The 20,302-nt window shown below is 44.3% G+C and overlaps 2 protein-coding genes across 3 annotated transcripts in view; one reads left to right on the forward strand and one right to left on the reverse strand.

Annotated features, from left to right (window-relative positions):
• Positions 1–17,879, reverse strand: part of hip1 (huntingtin interacting protein 1) — a 54,705-nt gene extending 36,826 nt beyond the window's left edge. Inside the window, exons 1-2 of one of the 2 annotated variants that reach the window (XM_085379462.1) lie at positions 17,738–17,879; positions 14,092–14,214 (exon numbers count right to left, since the gene is read on the reverse strand). In XM_085379462.1, the coding sequence (XP_085235588.1) occupies positions 14,092–14,208 (117 nt within the window). In that variant the 5' untranslated portion in view covers positions 14,209–14,214; positions 17,738–17,879. Of the gene's footprint in view, positions 1–5,906; positions 6,442–14,091; positions 14,215–17,737 lie in introns of those variants that run through there. The other variant, XM_085379463.1, reaches the window with a different exon arrangement.
• bcl7bb (BAF chromatin remodeling complex subunit BCL7B b) lies at positions 17,765–20,012 on the forward strand. Its single transcript, XM_085379481.1, has 6 exons — positions 17,765–17,903; positions 18,405–18,480; positions 18,573–18,660; positions 18,968–19,126; positions 19,221–19,324; positions 19,435–20,012. Exons 1-6 carry the CDS (start codon positions 17,791–17,793, stop codon positions 19,504–19,506), a joined length of 612 nt encoding a protein of 203 aa, XP_085235607.1. The 5' UTR covers positions 17,765–17,790; the 3' UTR covers positions 19,507–20,012.
• The last annotated feature ends 290 nt before the right edge of the window (positions 20,013–20,302 follow it).

The following is a 20,302-nucleotide window of genomic DNA, read 5'->3' on the forward strand; positions in this document are numbered from 1 at the left end:
AAAGTCAAATGACGAGCAATTAAATCACAGGTGAGAGGAAAGTGATTATAAAGCTGAGGCGCAAAGATCCGCCCCGAGAGAGTCCTTAAACTGGGGAACCTACGTCACTGCATCTGCAGGGGGCCGGCATCTTTTGCGCTTCCCCTTTCCGCCCTGAAGCAAAGAGTCATAACGAGCCATCAATCAATTACTCGCCGACGCAACACAGAAGTCCTTTCTGCTTCTTGATATCTACAGAAACATCTTCTTTTCCACAGTTCTGCTTTCAAACAAAGTGTTATTGATACAGTGTTGAAAGCATGCAAAGTCGGGCCTGGCAAGCACCAATCAGCTCTTCTGTGGAAAGCGCGGCATTGATATGCTGATCGTGGTCTGGCTGCGCCCGCTGAAGGCCCAGCGCACAGCACCCAGAGGGAGAAAGCATCTTCTGCCTGCTAAACGAACCGGCCCTCGCTGAGCGACTCCCTTCCCCAACCCTCCGCCTCCCAAAGAGCATGTGACTAAAAAGCGATGTTGGGCGATTTGATTCCCATGTCAGTCCCGGAGACATGTCATCTTATCGTGGTCACTTTATGACGGTCACAGAGAAAAGACAGCGCTCTCGGATATTTTTGTCTCTGGCGCGTTGTCGCACATTTCATGTCAGCATTAGTGCCGAGAATAACTCAAAGCTAGTGATGCTCAATCATGAGAAAATGACTGTGGAAAACCTCGGCAGGGCCAAATGAGAAGGGGGAGAGTAAATTCGGCAACACTTGTTCTCACTGGATTTAAGCAGGAGGAGGAGGAGGCGGCATCCTTAGCATGGGAGTGGAGTGATTAATTTAAGTTATGGTACTATGATTATCTGACAGCAGTTATTTAGGTGTGGATGGAGGAGAGAGCTCATGACAGGCCGTGGAGTCTGCTTTAGCTTCACCCATGTTCCCAGTGATTCTGACTCTGGCATGATATCAACAAGTGAAGCCTCTGGTCTTAAAACCTTCATTATGGCACAGCTAAGAAGGACTGCGTGTCTGTATTTAACAGCTGCATGCTTTCCCAATCCTTTTGCAATGTTTCCTCCTTCCGATTTAACCTCTCAGCACACCCAACAGGGGACAAGAGCCCAGAATGCTTTCACCAAGTCTGTCACTGTTCCCAAACAACAGAGCAGACACCAAACTGCTGTCATACCTTTTGAGCTACCCGTCTAAATTAAAGACGGATGTCTCGGAGGCCGAGGCTGGAGCTGCTGCCGAGACCGGTCCAGCTATTCTGCTATAAAAAGGGTAAACAGCGATGGGATGGAGGAAGGAATGAAAACAGGAAACGTGCAGGCTGTGAATGCAGGAGCCCTGTTAACGCTGAGGTGAGGCAGAGGAGGCACGGTCATTGTGGCTGACGCTGTAGGGGTGGAGGTGAAGGAGAGAAGGGGGGGGGGGGGGGGGTTGCAGGCACTCAGTCAGGCTTCCTGTCTTGGCACACCCTCCACTGCCCATTTCCTGCCTGCTGAAAAATGCCCAAATCCACAGCACCCCCGCCTTCAGCTAAAACCTTGCTCAGTCAAGCCAGACAGGGAGCAGCTGAGACCAAACACTTTGCTCTGTCTCCATTTCCTGCCAGATCACCTCCAGGTGTCTTTGTGTGAATACACTCAGACCTTTAGGAGCACGGATATTTAAAAATGGGCAGTCAGCGATCGCTAACAGATGACCTGAAATAACAATCTAAAAAGAACATGCCATCTCTCCCCACTTCACAGACCGTAATATTTAGACACAACTTATCAAGCACACACATCTGTTTGCAAACACCTGCATGCTTACATGTGAAGCGCACACACACTGTGAATAGCATTTTCTGCTCAGCTGATCAATAAAAGTCTGATATTCACTGAATATGTGTTTTGTCTCCAGCTCAGTATATAGAAAAATCCAAAATGATCTTTAATTCATATACTATCAAATGTTTAAAGAACAATATTTGTACTGTGTCTTATCTCTTTCTAAAAACCTTTGGAGTCTGCACATGGTGTCATACCTGGAGAATACAGTACTGTGCAAAAATGTTTAGCCAGGCCTCACCTCTTATTAAATTTGGCTTCAAGTAGCCAGACTTTAATGTCTTTTTTTAAAGATTACAGTAAACCCAAAAGCAAAGTCGCCAGCTGGAAAACGAAACCATTGAGCTCAAAGATGTGAAGGGGAAGTGCAGATTTGGAGACAAGCCTTTCTGTGTTTGTTCTTATGAAACCTCCCTTTTACATATACACACATGACCTAATCCAACTGTTTAATCTAAAAACACAGATTACAGCAGTATGATATAGTGGTGTAAACATTTGTTTTGGACTATACCTCCGATGAGCATGGTTCCGGTGCACTCGGTATCTGACTTCAGGTTTCACACACTAAAAATATCCGCCTATTTCCTCGAAAATAAAACAACAGCCTTCATGGTTCAACGTGCACAAGTAAAAGTATACGTGGTAAAACTGAGAGCTCGCCTTACCGTGGTGCATTTCACACAAACAAGCAGCCTCCTCAGAGGTCACAACACCATGAAATAACAGTTTTTATTTATTCTTTTACAAATCCATTGAAAGAAAAAAAAAAATTGGATAATAACAGGAAAAGCGTTTTTGGCCCAAACATTTTTCCAAGAGCGACTCCACCCGGCTGAAAAGGTCACCGGTCTGAACAGAGCCCTCTGTGTTGCTTGTTTCAGGACCATGTTATGTGTCGCGTCTGACGTGCAAATCTGCTCCCGTGTGAGCCTCCTCGCATCTCTCAAAATTCAGGCTTGCACTGACGCAAAGAGGGCAGAGTGAGAGTTTTTTCTTATGTGCACGCAGGGAGCAAAAATTACAAACCCATGCATGCTACACAGGTGTCACTGCAGGCACTGAGGGAGCATTATCAACCCAGCGAGCTGAATCTGGAATGCAATGTACAATTTTATCATAGAGTGAAGGTGAAACCAGCCACCAGCCTAGTAACAATGGCTGCCAGTCATGTGCAGGCCCCTGAGGCTGTAACTGGGAGCTTGTTTTCCACCTAATGCACCGAGTATCTCCTGTCCCATTAATAACGGGGCAATGGGTGATGCAGATAAGCCCAGCGGGATGTTGCAGTCTCATAAGAGCCCACTAAAAAGCATGCAAACATACAGCTCCGGGATGTTTGGAGCGTGCGACCTAACAGCAATGGGTTCGTCGCTGAGGGTAGAGATGGAGGGTGGCAGCTGGTTAAAGTCACACGTAGGTCGAAGGCCGGGCTCCACCACAATTAAACTCTCAGCCCTTCATCCCCGTGGCAGGCTTTTGAGCCCCTCCTCTCTTTGCAACTCTGCGTGAAAAAGCCTCACGGCCTCGCCTCAACTTCCTGAAGACGTATCAGTAAAAGCCACATCTGTGCACCTCAGCTCACCCCACCTCACAGCACAGCAATAACCGAATCTACACAGGCGTCACAATCATCTGCTTCCGTGGCTTCTTTTTCATTTTATCTAAAACAAACTGTTTCAGCTGATGCAACAATGGGGCAAACGTTCAGCTGCACGTTAGCACAAATTTCTAATCGGCCAATCAAATGCCATTAACTCAGTGCATGAAGGCATGTCGACATGTAGAGAAACTCAAGACGACATTCTGAAGTCCAAACTGAGCATCAAACTGAGAATGAAAGGTCATTTGATTGACTTTAAACGTAGTGTGGTTGTTAGCCAGAGTATTTCCGAAAGTGCTGATCTACTGGGATTTTCCTACACAACCATCTCTAGAGTCTGGGGAAAAAAAGAGGACGAAAATATCCAGAGAGAACAATTCTCTGGGTAAAAATGACTTGTTGATGTCAAATAAGAAAGCCCGGAGTACCTCGAGCTGATAGGAAGGCAACAGTAACTCTAGCAATACTTGTTAGAACCGAGGTATGCAGAAGAGCATCTCTGAATGCACAACATTCAGATGCAGCAGAAGAGCACACCAGGTGACACTGCTGTCAGCTAAAACAGGAAGCCGTGGTCCGGACTCACCGGAAATGGACAATAGAAGGTTGGGAAAATGTGGCTTGATCTGATGAGTCTCTATTGCTGCTGAGAGATTCTGACGATGGCGTAAACAACACAAAAGCATGGATCCATACTGCTTTGCATCAATTATTCCGGCTGCTGCTGGTGGTCTAATGATTTGGGGGATATTTTCAGAGCACCATGTCACCAAGCTCAGATCATCTCAAACTGGTTTCTTGTACATGACAGAGTTCACTGTACTGACATGAACTCGACAACCACCAGGTCTCAATCGAACAGTGCACCCTTGGGATGTGGTGGAACAAGAGATTCATATCATGAATGTACAGCCTACAAAGCCACAACAACTGAAGGAATGTTTCCTGCACCTTGTTTAATCTATATCATGACGAATTAAGGCAGTCCTGAAGGTAAAAAACAAATAAATAAAAGAGTCCGGTGAGTGTATATTTACATAAAGAAACTGTAGGTCTATAAGCATTCATCCATTCTTTGCCGCTTATCCTTTTCAGGGTCGCGGAAGGGCTGGAGGGCTGTGATCATCTCTAAACAACACACCCTGCATACCTTCAGCCACATTCCTCAGTGTTTCATCTCTGCTGTGCATCACCAGATTACCTGTGGTGGAGCGGTGATGCACAGTCTGCAAGACCCACTGGACAGTGGCAGAAACAACATGTAGAAAAGCTTTGATTGGAATACTTTACACTTTCCCACTTTTTCTCGAGGTTCAGCTAAAATAACCTGTTAATTGCAACTGGAAGGTGATGCCCTAGGAGGCTTTCCATCGCTACACCTACCTACACCATGTCTACACGTGACTGACTTCACGTGGGCGGCTGAGGTTTTTTCTTTCCTCACAGCTGAGAGACTGATTTTCCTGTTCCACCTATGGACAGCCTGTCAGGATCCGGTGCATCGTTGCAGAATTTACACTCGCTGTGCTTTTCCTCCACAAACCTTTGAGTCTCCAACCTGGTTGGGGATTACTAGAGAGTAGGCTTTCTCATCAAACCACACACACACACTCTTACACTTCAGTACAAAAGGCTAAAAGTGCAACCCCTTCATCCACTGTGAAAGGCTTCTTGTGCACCTGCTTCAGCAGTCCAAGCTGCACCTCTTTTGCCTCATCCCCATCGCTCTGAGTCAAAGGAAGATGAACAGGCAAATGTGGAATAAACTCCACATCGATCGCCAGTTTGGAAACATCACTGCTTGTGAAGAAGTTGTACTTTAAATTCACCCTTAGAGCCCCCAGTCTCTTGATTCTGTGTTATAGAGCTTTAACTACACACTCAGACTGGCCTTGAGGTTTGTCAATAAGATCCTGTAATTGACATTCATGGCGCATTTAAACCATGCTTGCAGAACTTTTTCCTCTAACCTGCAGCATAAACAGAGCTCTGGTCAACACAGGAAACATTTCCAGGTCTCAGAAGAACACTATATTAAAGCCAAATGTGTGAATGGCTTCATTTACTTGCAATAGAAATGTAAAGCCTCCAGAGAGTAGGCTGCATTAACACAATCGTGTGCTTTCTGACTCTTGGTTTCATCATTTCCCCGACTAAATGCAGCTGTTCTTTCACTACAGCAGCTCGCAAAACCCTGGAATAAACCCACGGGAGACCTCCGAGCTTTCACAACAAAACCCAAACTTCCCACGGACGCATTTAGCTGCCATGTAAACAGCAGACAGAGCAAGTCCCTGCTTGCACCGAGCCCAACTTGCATGTATTCACCCTGCTGAGTGTAGTGTGTGCGCTCAGGACTTCTTGGACACCACCCCCACCTCCACAAAAACATGCAAACCCTGTCGCTTTCTCCTTTTTTCTCTTAATATCCGTCCTTAGCTCACATAAAGACAACCCGATCGGCTCTTCGGGACTTACGATTTTGCTCAGATCCATGATCGTCCTTCCAAGACGGCGAGCGGGGGATCCTCGGAGCTGCTGGCTCTCTCCTAACGCGCAGTAACGGGAAAGCGACTGAGCCTACAAATGCATTTGGGAGGAGAAGAAGGGGGGAGGAGGTGGCGAGGGCCGTTAGCTCAACATGTGTCCCGATTTGGTATTAAAATGCTGCTCTATTCTTCCTTTGCTTCCTTCCGCGTCCAGTCTGCTTTTCTCCGCGAGCTCTGCGCGATCTCTTATCGGCGAGGACTTTCAGCATCCGACCCGGCGAGGAGCTCAAGCTGTGTGGGAGGAAAAACCCAGAGGACTACCGCTACCGATAGGCGCTCGTTTCACTTTAAAAGGGGCAAAAGAAAAGACAATCACCCCACTCGCATGAATCAGCCCTCGTAGGGGCAAACACTGAGGCAGGAGGCTACCTTTATTTTGCAAATAGCCCGCTCTCCTGTTAGACAATAGTAGCATGGAGCCTGCAGAGTGGGATGGCTCAAACACGGTGGGTTTCAAACTGGGGTCCGGGGAACCGCCGGGGGTCCTAACAGGGAGAGAAACAAAACGGGGTGGGGGGTGGTTGGGGTTTGCAACTTCCACTGCTGCTCCATTCACTAGTAGGAGTAACAGATGATCACCTGATCTAAACTGCAGCAGGAGCCAAAAGACCATCTACCCCTCCCCTATCTCCAAAAAAATAAAGAAATTTAAAAAAATTTAATCATCTTCCTCACCGTGAAAATCAGAAAAAGCAGGAAAGAGAAGAAGATGTGGGAACAACAACAGACACTTAGATCAAATGTAGCCAAAAGAACAAAAAGGCTGTGGTACAAAGAAAACTCAACAACTCAACTATACTGACAGTATACAGTAGGCCCCCTATATTTCCATACTTTATATGCACACACTGCCTTAAACCCTTATCTTGACTGACTACAGTTAAGCCTGGAAAAAAGCAACTTTCAAAAGGTGAAAAGTGGGGGAAAGGAGCTCAGCGTCCACCAGGAGATCACTCCTGGGCAACTGATGCCCCCATCTGGTGCCTCTGAGAGTCTTCAGTTATTCTGTGTTTGTGTCAGCCTGCAGGATTTGAGCTTCACAACAGCTTAAAGTTTCAGGCCCTTTTGACTCAGAAAATTCTGGGAGAGTCGTCTATAACAGACCCTCCATAAAGATACCATTTTAACATGACATAGCAGGTAAAATGCAGGTGTTACTAATCCCGTAAACTAAGCCTCTGTACTGAAATATGAGCTTCATTAATTCGATCAGCAAGTCCTAGATGCTTTTCTTCATACCTTTGTTGTAACGAGTGGTTATGAGAGTTACTGTTGCCGTCCTATCAGCTCAAAGCAGTGTGGTCATTCTCCTCTCACCTCCAACATCAACAAGTCAATTTTTACCCAGAGAACTGACCAGCCCAGCCCGTCTGGCACCAACAACTATGCCACATTCAAAGTCACTTAAATCACCGGGATGATGCTCGGTTTGCATTTCAGCAGGTCGTCTCGACCACGTCTGCATGCCTAAATGCATTGTGTTGCTGCCACGTGATTGGCTCATTATACAGTTTCATTAACGTGCTGTTGCACAGGTGCGCCTAATAAAGTGGCCAGTGAGCGTATATAAACAGCATATTGACTAACTTCAATTCACATTTTAGGGACCAAGTGTGGACTCAGCCGTACACACAGAAGTGTCATCCTGATGCCAATAACTAGACTGTATAAAGTCGCCAGTGTGTGCGAATCTGTGCAAATCTGCGCAAAACATCCAGGCAGAGTGACAAAGACTCATCCTCAATGAAAAAGAGACAGTACAACCGCCAACATCAACGAGGCAGTCTGGGATTACACAACAGAAGACTCGGAGACAGCCAGTGAGCCCACAGGATCCATTTTTAAAATCCAGGCCAGGCTTTCAATCACAGCTGACCAACCAGGGCCAGGCCAGCCACAATAATCAATATGTTACTCATTAGACTATTGGGTGTGCGCATTAAACCTCCAGGCTGCCCAGCAGTCAGTCTAAAAACAATGCAGGCTATTTTCCACCGAGTCTCCTCACTTCCTGGTACGGCGTGGGCCCATCGCCGAGCATTTCTCACATACAGCAGTCCCACTCTGTCTCTGTCTTCATTTTGACTCAGCAACACTCATCTCTGTTTTTGTCTAACCAGCTTTAAAAGGACACATCTCCGAGTTTCAGTCATTGTTTTAATTTAGCCGTATGAAGCATGTAAAAGTGCTCAAGGTGTTTCAGCAGTTAAATCAGATGTGGGCTAGGATTGCTGAGTAAGTGCAGTTCAATACGGGCTGGCTGGGTTGTGCTGTCAGCATACATCATGTGCCATCTTTTTTCCTGTTCCAGTAAACCTCTCACAGTCCACTTGAACCGTGATGTCATACTGCACCTTCCTGACTAAAGGTTAAGGACCAAGAAGAGCAATGGCTCACCTAACCTGCTGATTATTTGTGTTAAACTTCCTACTCAGCAGCTATATGACATATTAGAAAACGTGTGTCATATCTCTTTAAGCAGGTGTGGCTTGGAAAAGGTCGTTGTACCATGTCAAAACACAGTCAGGGGTTAAAGTCCTCCAAATGTCTCTTGTTTGAACTCAAGTGTTATGACACGACACTTTTCCTGGAATATCTTTGTTTCTCGCAGTGGAAAAAAAAAAGACATTAAAACACAGGAGTTTGTGGTGTGTTATCATGTGAATACGCTAACATAAGGTGTTATTGACACAGCAGGATGATTTTTAAAAACAGACTGGAGCCACTTCTTCATCATGTCTATATGTTGTACATCAGTAACCTGGGATACTGAAGCAGATGTTAGCAAATCGAATCAGAGGGGTTTACCACGGAGCGAGATTATTGGGTTAGCGAGCTACGTTGAGCTTAAACACAGAGTTTTCAGTTTCGCCGTGGCAACACATGCTTGAAGAAGTGAGGAGCAGGTGGAGGAAATGATTCCTTCATTTACAGCTCGGTTTTAAGAGCTGGAACGCATTTTATACGTGCAACTTGTTAAGCTCAGCAAACTGTGCACCACATCGTCACCGGAGCGTGCATGCATTCAGCCGGTGATACAGAAAGTGCATAAATGTTCTTATACTGCCAGGTCTCTGCTATACACCTGTTCAATCAATACACTTTATTTGACTCTGATCTGCCGAGAAATCAAAGAGATTTCCACGGCTCCTTTATTTTGCTTCGGGGCAGTAACCTTTCATGTTTCAAAGCACAGAGCTTCAATGAGCAGCCACCACACTAGAAATAAACATCAGCACCGAGAGCGCACTTAGCAATAAAATAAATACATTAACTCGAGTTTAAATGCTTATTTTTACCGCTCTGAGTGTTAAATCCTGAGATTATTACCCCCCTCGTATTATTTGAAACTGTGTGACATTTGACTGCTATAGTTATAGTATAGTTGATGTTCTTTAAAGATTTTATCTCCATCATCATCTGATAACGTCTCTGACTGGAGCAGGCAGCGCTCACAGGGACTCTTTCGTGTAGAGGAAGAGTCATATGATGCGTGAAATGCCCCTTGTTAAGTGAGCGCTCACCGAGAATGACGCAGAAAGTCGGGCTTAACAGAGAAAGTTGATAAACACTGTCATCTTCCACCCGGGGTTTTAGGTTGGGTCAAGCCAGCTAATGCCGAGAAAGCCCAGCTTTGATGAGCTTACTTCAAACTAGCAGGGAATTTTCAGCCCCAGACATTTATGTGTAGAGGAGACCTTTGTTATTGTGTCAGCAGTAAAAAAAAAAAAAAAAAAGCTTTCATTTTCATGCTGACATTTGGTATTCGTGTTGGCATGGTGACCATCAGGGCAGGACCTCTGGACTTATTATTATTATCCTGAAATGAGAATATTGTATTATTTGAAATGAAGAAAACCTGACAATGACATAGTTTGTCACATGGAGTAAATGGAGTTGTACTCTTATAGTGCTTTTCTGCTCTGTTTGAGCACTCAAAGCGCTTTCTTACTACAAGCCTCATTCACCCACTCATACAACCATTCTTTTTCTTTTAAGCTAACTCTGATGAATGCATCAGGTTCAGTATCTTGGCCAAGGATCCTTCGACGTGCAGACTAAGACTAGAAGAGCCAGGGATCGAACCTCCTGATTGGCAGACCTCCTTGCTCTACCTCCCACGCTGCAGCCGACGAATCAAATACAGGCGGCTGAAGCAGCCCAATTCCCCTACCGCGCTCTTCCACCGGTGACGTAGCTTCCAGTCTGACTTTTGACCTCTGCTGCGACTGAAACAAACAAGCACCCCGTCTCCACCTTTCACTGTACCGTGCTTGTAAAACTCAGCAGGGAACTCCAAAACAACCTGTAATTCAGAGTCATTGTTATTGCCACCAGAAACTCCGCAGTGCACTTTGTTCCACTTACTAACCAGTCACTCACGTCCCGCTCCATTATTCCACGCAGCCAGCGCAATGAGGCCACAAACCACCACCCGCCGTTTCTGCTCCCTGAGCGCCTTTAATGGTCTCGCTTTCGTGCTCGTCTGCGTGTATCCCGCATGCATGCGGATATCCCTCGACAACTTCCTGCGCATTCTGAATCGCAGGATGTCAAAGAAGATGACGAGGACTCGAGACAATGAGCGGCGGAGGGGAGCAGAAGGAGGCAAAGACAAAAGATGAGGGAGAAAGAGAGGCAGGAAGACGGCGTGATTAAAAAAAACCCGCCTGTCTACAAAGACCCCTGCTGATTCCTGCTTGTGCCCAAAGGCTGCGATCTTGCTCCTTGCCTGAATTCCAAAGCTGCCGTGACACCAAACGGAATTAAAAGATCGCGCAGGCCTGGGGGACAGGCCTTCTGCACTAAGAGCAGGTTATTTACTTCCTACGAATCAGCCCAAGGATTAATCAGACTCTAGTTAAACATCCAGCTTCTACTACTCCTCCAAAACACCAGGAACAGGACTGCAAACTCAACCAAAACAACCTTAATGCTGGCAGTTCAGTTTGATAGAAAATAAAGAGAACATTAACAGTCAAACAGTCAAAGCACTTTTATATCCAGATACAGGAGTGCCCTCAGTATGGACAATTAAAGGGGAAGGATGAGGCAGACAGACAGTCTGATTTCAAGGCCTTCATTATGTAACATGCGTACAATGTGGTGTCACTCTGTGGCTCACTCTGCATATCCCAACCGAGGAGCTGGTGCCCCAGAAATGTTCCTCAAGCACTAATTATGGTTCCTATTGGTCCATAGATTACTACCTACGCCAGCTTTCAAATGAAAAACCTCTCCTGTCCTCTGGGAGCTCAGGGACCGGGAGCTGGCATCTTGGACATTTCGGAGCCTGAAGATAAAAGATGATAAAAACTCCCGCTGGTGTTCATTGTGTTATTTACTCCTTTGTTTTCACTAAAGCTTTGAGGCTACGATTCAACCCAAACCAAAACACAGAATGACGTTTCAGACGAACTCCCCCGGAGATTTAATCCGCCTAAACTCTAAATGAAAGACTCGGTCGCTGTTATGAGACTAAACATGTCATTAAAAGTGCTGAGTGCTATCAGGTTGCCCTGGTTCGTGCTTTTTATAACCCCGAGTGGACATGACAGAGGGGATTTTGCACACAACAGAAAGGATCGGGCAGGAAGTTCTCAGGATGAGCGTGGTTAGAAAACCACAGAAGACATTTTTTAATTTACGCTTAATTTACGCCTTGAACTTGTCTCAACTAACAGCAGATGATTCTGGAGTCATTTTTAAGTTGTTGTTGTTTAACTCAGTGGGTCTAAGCCAGGGTGGGCAGAGTAGGCGGGGTACTTCTCCAGTACAAAGGGGTTATATGGTTGGATAAACTCAACTAATCGAGGGAATAAAAAAAACCCAAAAGTTATCATTTAATTAAAGAGCTGAGTGGACAAAAGGTTGAAAGTCAGTTAAAAGTAATGTGTAAGATGTATAAAATGGACAGTTTTTGTCTTGTATACTGTATTTCCATGTATGTTTGCAGGTGTTTTAGTAAATCCCTGCACCTATTTCAAATTTTCCTGGCAAAACATAAACAAACGAGAGGTACACCGAGAGCTCTGCACACTGCTCTATATTACGGATGTTGAAATCGGTCTTCAAGGGAAAAAAATAGCATGTCAGCTGAACTAAGTGCATGAAAGGCTAAAACAGTATGTCGTGAGGGTAAATCAGATAAAGAAGCGTTGGGAATAATCTGGGAATGCCTGGATTCATTCATCTGCAAAAAAGCATTGAGGCTATGATTAGGGGTTATTATACCGAGCAATTTTTGACACTAAATAGTCCAAACAAACTTGAACATATCACTGATAACCAGCAAAACAAGACATTTAACAGAAATAATAAGATTCTGTTCCAAACAGTAGAAACAAATAACATAAAAAAAGTTTTACATCTAAGGTGAGCTTGTTAATGTGAACGGACGGATGAAAAAAAAGGGGAAAAAAGGAAAAAGCTGGTGAAAGAAACAAATATCTAAAAGCAGGCAGGCTGTTGGGATTTCTATAGAGGTGAAAGCCAGCCACCCAGCAGATTTAGGCAGCTTTAGAGCACAACAGATCAGATGAGATTATCTCTCGTTGATCCCTGTAAAGCAGACAGCACATTCATTGATTCCTGCACCTCCTGCCGCAGCTCTGGATCCTCAGTCAGAACCCCCCCCAACAAAAACCCCCAAAACAAAACAAAAACAACAACCACGAGGAACAAAAAGCAAACATAAGCATTTCCTCTCATATGGGTGACAAATCCCAATGAGTATTATCTTAAAAATTACACCTTTACGAGGCAGAAACTGACTCCATTAGTACGAAAACAGTAGTATGATCTGCCGACAACACATCAAACTTGGGCTTGTTAAAGCTTGCCTGAATATTTTCACCCTCCTTTAATGGGAGATACACTAGAGCAAGACAAAAACACCTTTCTGCTCAGACACATTTACTTCCCCCTCCAGTTTCCTCGGAAGCTGGAGCAACTATGTGCCTGCATTACGTTGCCATGCTGGCACCTTCCACAGGGTGTGATCTCAGGAGCCTGACAGTGACCCAGTGACCAGGATTGGCTCGAGATGCACAAAGCTACGCATGCGTCTTTCCCCAACTTTAATCCATACTGCTGCTGCGACGGGCTGGCGGAGAGGGGGCCAGACTGGATGAGACCATCTAGAGGCAGCGAGGCCAAATACCTACTGTGCACATTTAGGCTTTGTGGACTGCACTGTCCGATTTTAGCAGCAGGAGTGGATTGGGAAAAGCATGTTGCAGCACTACCACGCTGCCTTGATTCATCTGACCTACTTTCCCCCACCGCTTTCCCTCCTCTGCGCCTGGTCCGGGGCAAGGGGAGGGGAGACCACCAAGCAGGAAGCAGCAGGCTCCACAGCACGCACATACATACATACATACATACATACATACATATATATATATATATATATATATGAGTAAAGATACACAACATTCATTATTCATCAGCAGCCATGAAAACTAAACACAAGGAAGGAAGACAGGCAGTTACCTTGGTTTTACAATTTCACCCATTTTCATCGTCATTTTTTATTAGTCCTTTATTTATCCAGGTAAAAAATCTCATTGAGATTAAAAATCTCATTTCCAAGAGAGACCTGGCATCATCCCTGGTCCTGCCTTAAATGCAGGGCTTCGGAGGCACTTTACATACATGATACAGCTCCACTGAGCCCCCCTCCTGTGTGCTTTTTTATGCAATAGTTATCTGAATTCAAAAGGCCACTGACCCACATCTCCACAGCTCTTTTGTTGTACAGTGGGCTCGTTTTGTGTCTGCTGATCTCAGACAGACGTGTGGGAAGGTGACAACAATGTGGATCCAAAAAAAAAAAAAAAAAAAAGCAAAGCAAACACGGGATAGGCCTGATCGACTCAGCTGTCACACGGTGACTCGTTTAAAATGAAGGAAAATTTTGGCTCCCGTGTCATTTCTTTCTCTCGCGTCAGACGGAGAGAAATAGTGACACAGTGTTGTGCATAGTTTAAGTTGACATGACTTTTTAAAAACCTCCCACCAGCGCCATAAAGAGGCTCTCAGCCCGGGACCTCCATCCCACACTCTCGGCAGAATAACGTTATTATATGACTGTGACCTCCTGTGCTCCGTACCTGCACTCTTTCAAAGTTTTCCCTCTCCAGCTCCAGGCTGTTGGCTCCTCCGGTCCGTCGGATCACTTTGGGGATAGCGTTGGGGACTTGCTGCATGGAGTTTTTTACTCGATCCATTGTCGTCTGAGGCAGATGAAGAACAAACAGCAGCGGGGGGGGACAGAAAGAGAGGCTTTTAGCTTATAACCGTTCTCTAGGCTACAGTGAAGTAGACTCCGAACTGCGCTAACTATGGCGGGCAGCCGTCCATGCTGCGCTGCTGGACTCGTCGCCCCCGTTCACAGAAGCATTTGGCCTCTGCGTCCACCACCAACACCACCCCAGTCAATGACAGGAGCAGCCTGAGCGGCACCAACGTAAAGCTCGCGCACGAGCTCACCGCGAAGGGCTCACTTCCGCTTTCACTTTTTCAAACTAAAGTTCCCAAATTCCGACAGTTAGCGAGGACGTAAATCTCACATGTGGAGAGCGGAGATAGACTCAGCTGTTACTTATATTTTAACTTACAGCTTATATTGTGAATATACACTCACTGGCCACTTTATTAGGTACACCTTGCTTTATTTCTCGTTTGCAAAGATTCAACAAGGTGCATGAAACATCCCTTAGAGATTTTCCTCCATTCTAACATGACAGCATCACGCAGCAGATCAGTGATGAGAATGTCCTTGTGCACCACATCCCAAAGGTGTTCTATTAGATTGAGATGTGGTGACTGTGGAGGCAATTTGAATACAGCGAATTCATTCAAGAAACCAGTTTGAGATGATTTAAGCTTTGTGAAGTTGTGCTCAGTTGGGACTAAGGGGTCAGAAATGTGCCAAGATAATATCCCCCACATCATTACACCACCAGCAGTCTGATCAGTTAATACAAGGCCGGATGGATCCATGCTTTCATGTTGTTTATGCTGAACTCTGATCCAACAACTCATCACACGAGGCAACATTTCTCTCTGGTGAGTCTGAGTCACAGTTTCCTCTTTTTTGTGACACCCAGTGTGGTCTTCTTCTGTACCTGAATGTTGTGCATTCAGACACGCTCTTCTGCATGGTACCTTGGTTGTAAACAAGTGTTGTTACTTTTGCCTTCCTATTAGCTGGAAACAGTGTTGCAATCCTCCTCTGAGCTTTCTTTTTCATACCATTCTCTGTGAACTCTAGAGATGGTCGTGTAAGAAAATCCCAATAGCTCAACATCTCGTTAAATTCTCAGACCAACAACAACATCATATTCAAAGTCACTTAAATCAGCATTCTTCTTCCCTCTGATGGTCAGTTTGAACATCAGCAGACCATCTTGATCAAGTCTACATGCGTAAGTGCGCTGAGATGCTGCCATGCGATTGGCTGATTAAGTAAATGTTAACAAGCAGCTGAACAGGTGTACCCAATGAAATGGCCAAAGATCAAAATATTTTAGTTTTACTTTTAAAAGCAGATATTTCTTCAACCAGTTACTTGTCATGTTTTTGCTTTAAAAAAAATTAAATATGAACCAAAGTTAAATATTATATTTTGCATTTTAAGCCAGGAGTACGTGCCCCCTCTGGATGGCAACAATTCTGAGTAAACTGATGGACGTCCATGTGTGGAATTGTGTGTAAATAAAAGCACAAAATTCACCTGACTCATAGTGTTTGTCATCAACGGTGATGTGCAAACCTCACAATCTCTGAAAAATGAAAAGCCTTTAATCACAAAGTCGTGGCAGGAAGTTGCTGCCATTGTAGGTACCATGACAACTTTCAGCTGCATGCTGGGCTGTTATTTGGATATTTTCTCTAGTAACGGCCTTGGGACTCCTCCCTGTGTTGTCAGCCACTGGCTGAAGCTCTAGCAGTCCCCGCCCACGCCATCAGTTAATATGTTGACATTTTTCTTTTTCTGTGGCCTTCCCCACATTCAGCTGTCTTATCGTGTCCTGTCAAACAGATATAGAAACACTAAAAGAAAATATTCAATGTGATGATTCTGGAAACATACGCCACAGAAATGTTTAGTCTGAGACTAAGATACAGATTTTTCATCGCTGAGATTATTTTTTCTAGGCAGCATCCAGTTTATTGTAACTCTCTCAGTCACTGATCTGATGTTAACTGAAAAAAGGGCTTTAATCTATTTATGTTCATTCTTACTAAAAAGATGATAGTGTTAACAAACTTGCATAAATAAATAAAATATTCACATTACTTGACAATATTGTCACAATGTTTCTAGTTTCATTCTTGGCAGAGTGAAAACAAGTTGCTTAAAGAGAAGCTGGCCCTGCTTCTGCTCCTTTACTATCTGCAGATGACAAGCAAAGCAAACAAAGGATAATTTCCTGTCAGTGATTCCTTCCTATCTCAGCAATAAATCAACACACTGACAACCTTTGCTCTGTGTCCCCTGAGGGCCGGGAGGAGCAGGTCTGCTAATGCCTGACTCAAAGCTGCCCTCTGTTGATTACATGTGGGAACAAGTACATACAAAAATCAATACAAAAGCAAAGAAAAGAGCTTTATGCACTATAAACGTAATTATTTACTGCAGTGGATCCAAGATGTTCTGAGAGGATTTTATTTGCTTTGTTTTTAATTTGTATTGTTAACACAGTTTGTACAAATCTAATGAGCTTAAAAGTCAATATGTGAACTTTAAACTCTCTTAGACAAGCTTTCTTATAATTTCTCTAAGTGGTTTTCCGGAATAGTTCTCCAGGCTTCTTGAAGGACATTCAAAGCTCTTATTTGGATGTTGGCTGACTTTTGTTCCATCCTCTCTAACAATGATCCCACACTCCTTCAGTAACGTTGAGATCCGGGCTCTGGGGAGGCCAATCCATGACTCATAGCATTCCGCGGTGTGATTTTCTATACAGGCATGCTTTTTCTTTGTTGGCTGTGTGTTTGGGCTCATTGTCATGCTGAAATAGGTAGCCTTTGCCAATCAGATGTTTTCCAGGTGCTACATATGGTGGATCAAAATCAGACAATGGTTTTGATACTTCTCCCTGTTTCCCCTCATAGCAACCACCCTTCCACTGAGACCATGTCTGATGAGGCTCCAGCGAACATTAGATCCTAGGTGGTGGCTTCCACTTCTCCAGTTTCCTCCATTTTTTTTAAGTGCACAGTTTGGACCTAATAGCTGATTCCCAACGAGCTTGAAAGATCTTCGGAAAGCTTGGAGAGCTATTCCTAAAGACCACTGGTAAAAATTGACAAGAAAGTCTGGCTGCTTGGAAGCAAAATATAAAGAAATAAGACTTTTGCACAGCAGTGTAGTTTTGAGTAGAGCTGCTAACAACTCGCTTTAAAGGTGACAGGGGCTCTGCACAGGGGGACAACCCCACAACATATTGGGTTTATTTTTCATTTTTTTAGGAGAATGCCTTTTTTAATGTGAAAACAAAATCCCCACGTCTCATTTTACAGCCTTCAAAGCTGTCATTAAGTACAGCATTTGAATAAACTGTACATTAAATAGAAACCCCCACTATAGTCAGAAGGGATGGATAATGGACAAAAAAGACGAATAAAATCAAACGTGCCCAGCCTGTCTTTACAGTACATTATATATATATAGTGTGAACATAAGGTGTCAGAATGAAGCTGACAAAAAAGGGAGAAAAAAAATGTGACGAATGAATCTCGCGAGATTACCAGTGTAACGGAGGACTGGGGCTTGGTCTTGAAGTTTTCAGATGCATCTGTAGATGAATCATAACAGCATCAAGATGTCGGGACGATCGGGCCGCGCTGAGACGCGAAGTCGGGCTAAAGACGACATCAAAAAGGTGCTAGCGGCCATCGAGAAAGTGCGCAAATGGTACGTAAGCGATCCGCGGGGGGACAATATGGAGGGAAAGGTATTAGTAGACCGAAGCCCGATATCTGCTGCGTCGCACAACAAACTTCAGTCGGAAAAGTTAGATGATTGACGGAGACGCCGACCAACCCGTGCCCCAGTTTGACAGAGGGGGCGGGGCTAGCTGAGTTTTTCCGCCGAGAGCTGTCAATATGGCTTCAGTCTGACATGCGGAGCGCGGCTAATTCCGGCTCGCTGTCCCGTTAGTCTAATTACAGTGTAATTCATAAACACCCGCGGACGTTTCCCCGGGGGTTTTAACCCTCTCCTGCACTGTGAGCGATGCCTGTTAGTGGGCACATTGTGATATTTGTGCAGCTGTCCATTGTGTGCTGTTGCAGAGAGAAAACGTGAGCGTGTATGCTGCATGTCATGTTAGAGACTGAGGCTGTAGACCAGGTGAAAGCGGAAGGTGTTTGCTGAGCTCCTGTCTCAATGTAATCAAACTAATCACATCCCCAGGGAGAAGAAATGGGTGACAGTTGGTGACACGTCTTTACGTATATTCAAGTGGGTGCCAGTGACGGAAACAAAGCAGGTGTGGGCCTTTTGTCATGTGTAGCTTATTTTTTTAATAACCTTATTTTGCTCACATTTCTTGAAACTGACAAATTGCACTTCCATTGTCAGATATATCGCACCAAATCCACCGGTGGAGAAGTTAGAGGCTTGAAAGATGTGGTCCTGGAAAACACCAACTCTCTACTGGATTTTACTGGTATGTTTGAAGGCTTTTAAAAATAATTTTTAAAAGGTTTGCTGACTTGTTTTGTACTTAATGCTGTCTAAATTAAAACAACAATCTAAAAGAAATTAGTAACAGTACTGCTCTAAAGGTGGTCATACCAAATATTCAGTTGCAGTTTCATGTATGTTTGCACGTCACAGTAATTCACTGGACCTATTGCTCATTTCATGAAGAAATGAGAGGTTGCTCGAGACTAATGCACAGTAATATATATTTCAAAAATGCTGTAAAAGCTGTAACCTCATGTTCCGTGCCTTTCCCTTCCTCTCTGCGCCAGATGAAAACAGCAACCAGAGCTTCCTGTCGGACGTTTACCAGCCTAAAATGGATAACAGCAGCAGCACCTCCAGCTCGCAGCAGGTCAGCCCTCCTCATGCCTCCAGCCTGCGAGCTGAAGACTCCCAGCCTCCAATGCTCGGCCAGGAGAGCGTGGATGGTATGTGGATAACATGCACTGCATCACATTTGTTGTGACGGTGCGAAAGCTTCGATAATCAGTATATAATCTCGCTGCCTCCTTGATGATGCAGAGCCAGTTCACTCAGGACAGGAGGGCACAGATGAGCCACCCACTCTCATCAAGGAGGACCTTCTATCATCAGGAACTGTCAGACGGAGCACCCCAGACACCCAGGTTCACTGCGTTAAAAATGAGCTCAAAGAAGACCAAAAAGCATGTTCCTTTGTTAAATCATTCCTAAAATTATTGCAGTCTAATTAAATGTGTTTCTTTTCATTGAACAGGAGGAACTGGATGAATCAGGAGCACCTCCCTTAAAGAAGATTTGCACAGGAGAGAACGCTGTTCTGAGATAGCTTATTTATGATCGTTTTGTCAAAATACACACAAAACACATCCTCAGTTGTTGTGAGATTAGCAAAGCTTTGACAATTATTCTGGATCTCTTCATATATTTACGCAAATATTGCTTATTTTAAATTCAGCTTTTAAGAAAATGTGTATTAACTGCAAAATCTTCTATTTTCCCCCTACTTTAATTAATATTTGAAGTCATGCTGTGTTTCGTTTTTCATCTTGAAAAGGACGGGGGGAGCATTTTGAACTGTATTTCGCAGGCTTTGTGTATTTTCATGCAGTTGCCGTAACTGTCTGATTTTCCTGGTAGCCGCAGCTGAAATTATGCATGTTTCCATATGCTGTTGCGTTATTCTGAAGGTTTATTGGCGATTTTGAAAAGGTGTTATTTGTGAAGCTTTATGCAAATTGCTGTTTTTAGATGTGCCATTGTGTATTAAATACAGTGCCCTCCTTTAAAAAAAAGAAGAAGCTTCTTTTGGCTTATCACATGCAAGAATATGATTTTTATATATATATATATATATATATATATATATATATATATATATATATATATTATTTGCCCATGTTTATAACTGAACACATTTGTTTATAACTGAACACATTTTGTAAATCATAATAAATGCGACTGTTCATTTTAACTCACTGAAGTATGGTTTGGAGATGGTGGCTCTAACAAAATACATTTTAACAAAAGGTGGTAGAGCAGAAGATGCTCAGATTGTCGCTGGGGGTGAACAGCGTGGACAGGCTGAGCATTTAGAAAGTTAGAAAGTCAAAACTGAGACAGTT

Source organism: Rhamphochromis longiceps, linkage group LG14 (genome assembly GCF_057381845.1).
Source record: "Rhamphochromis longiceps isolate RC_006_pf linkage group LG14, R_longiceps_female_GT1.1, whole genome shotgun sequence".
Lineage (NCBI taxonomy): Eukaryota > Metazoa > Chordata > Actinopteri > Cichliformes > Cichlidae > Rhamphochromis > Rhamphochromis longiceps.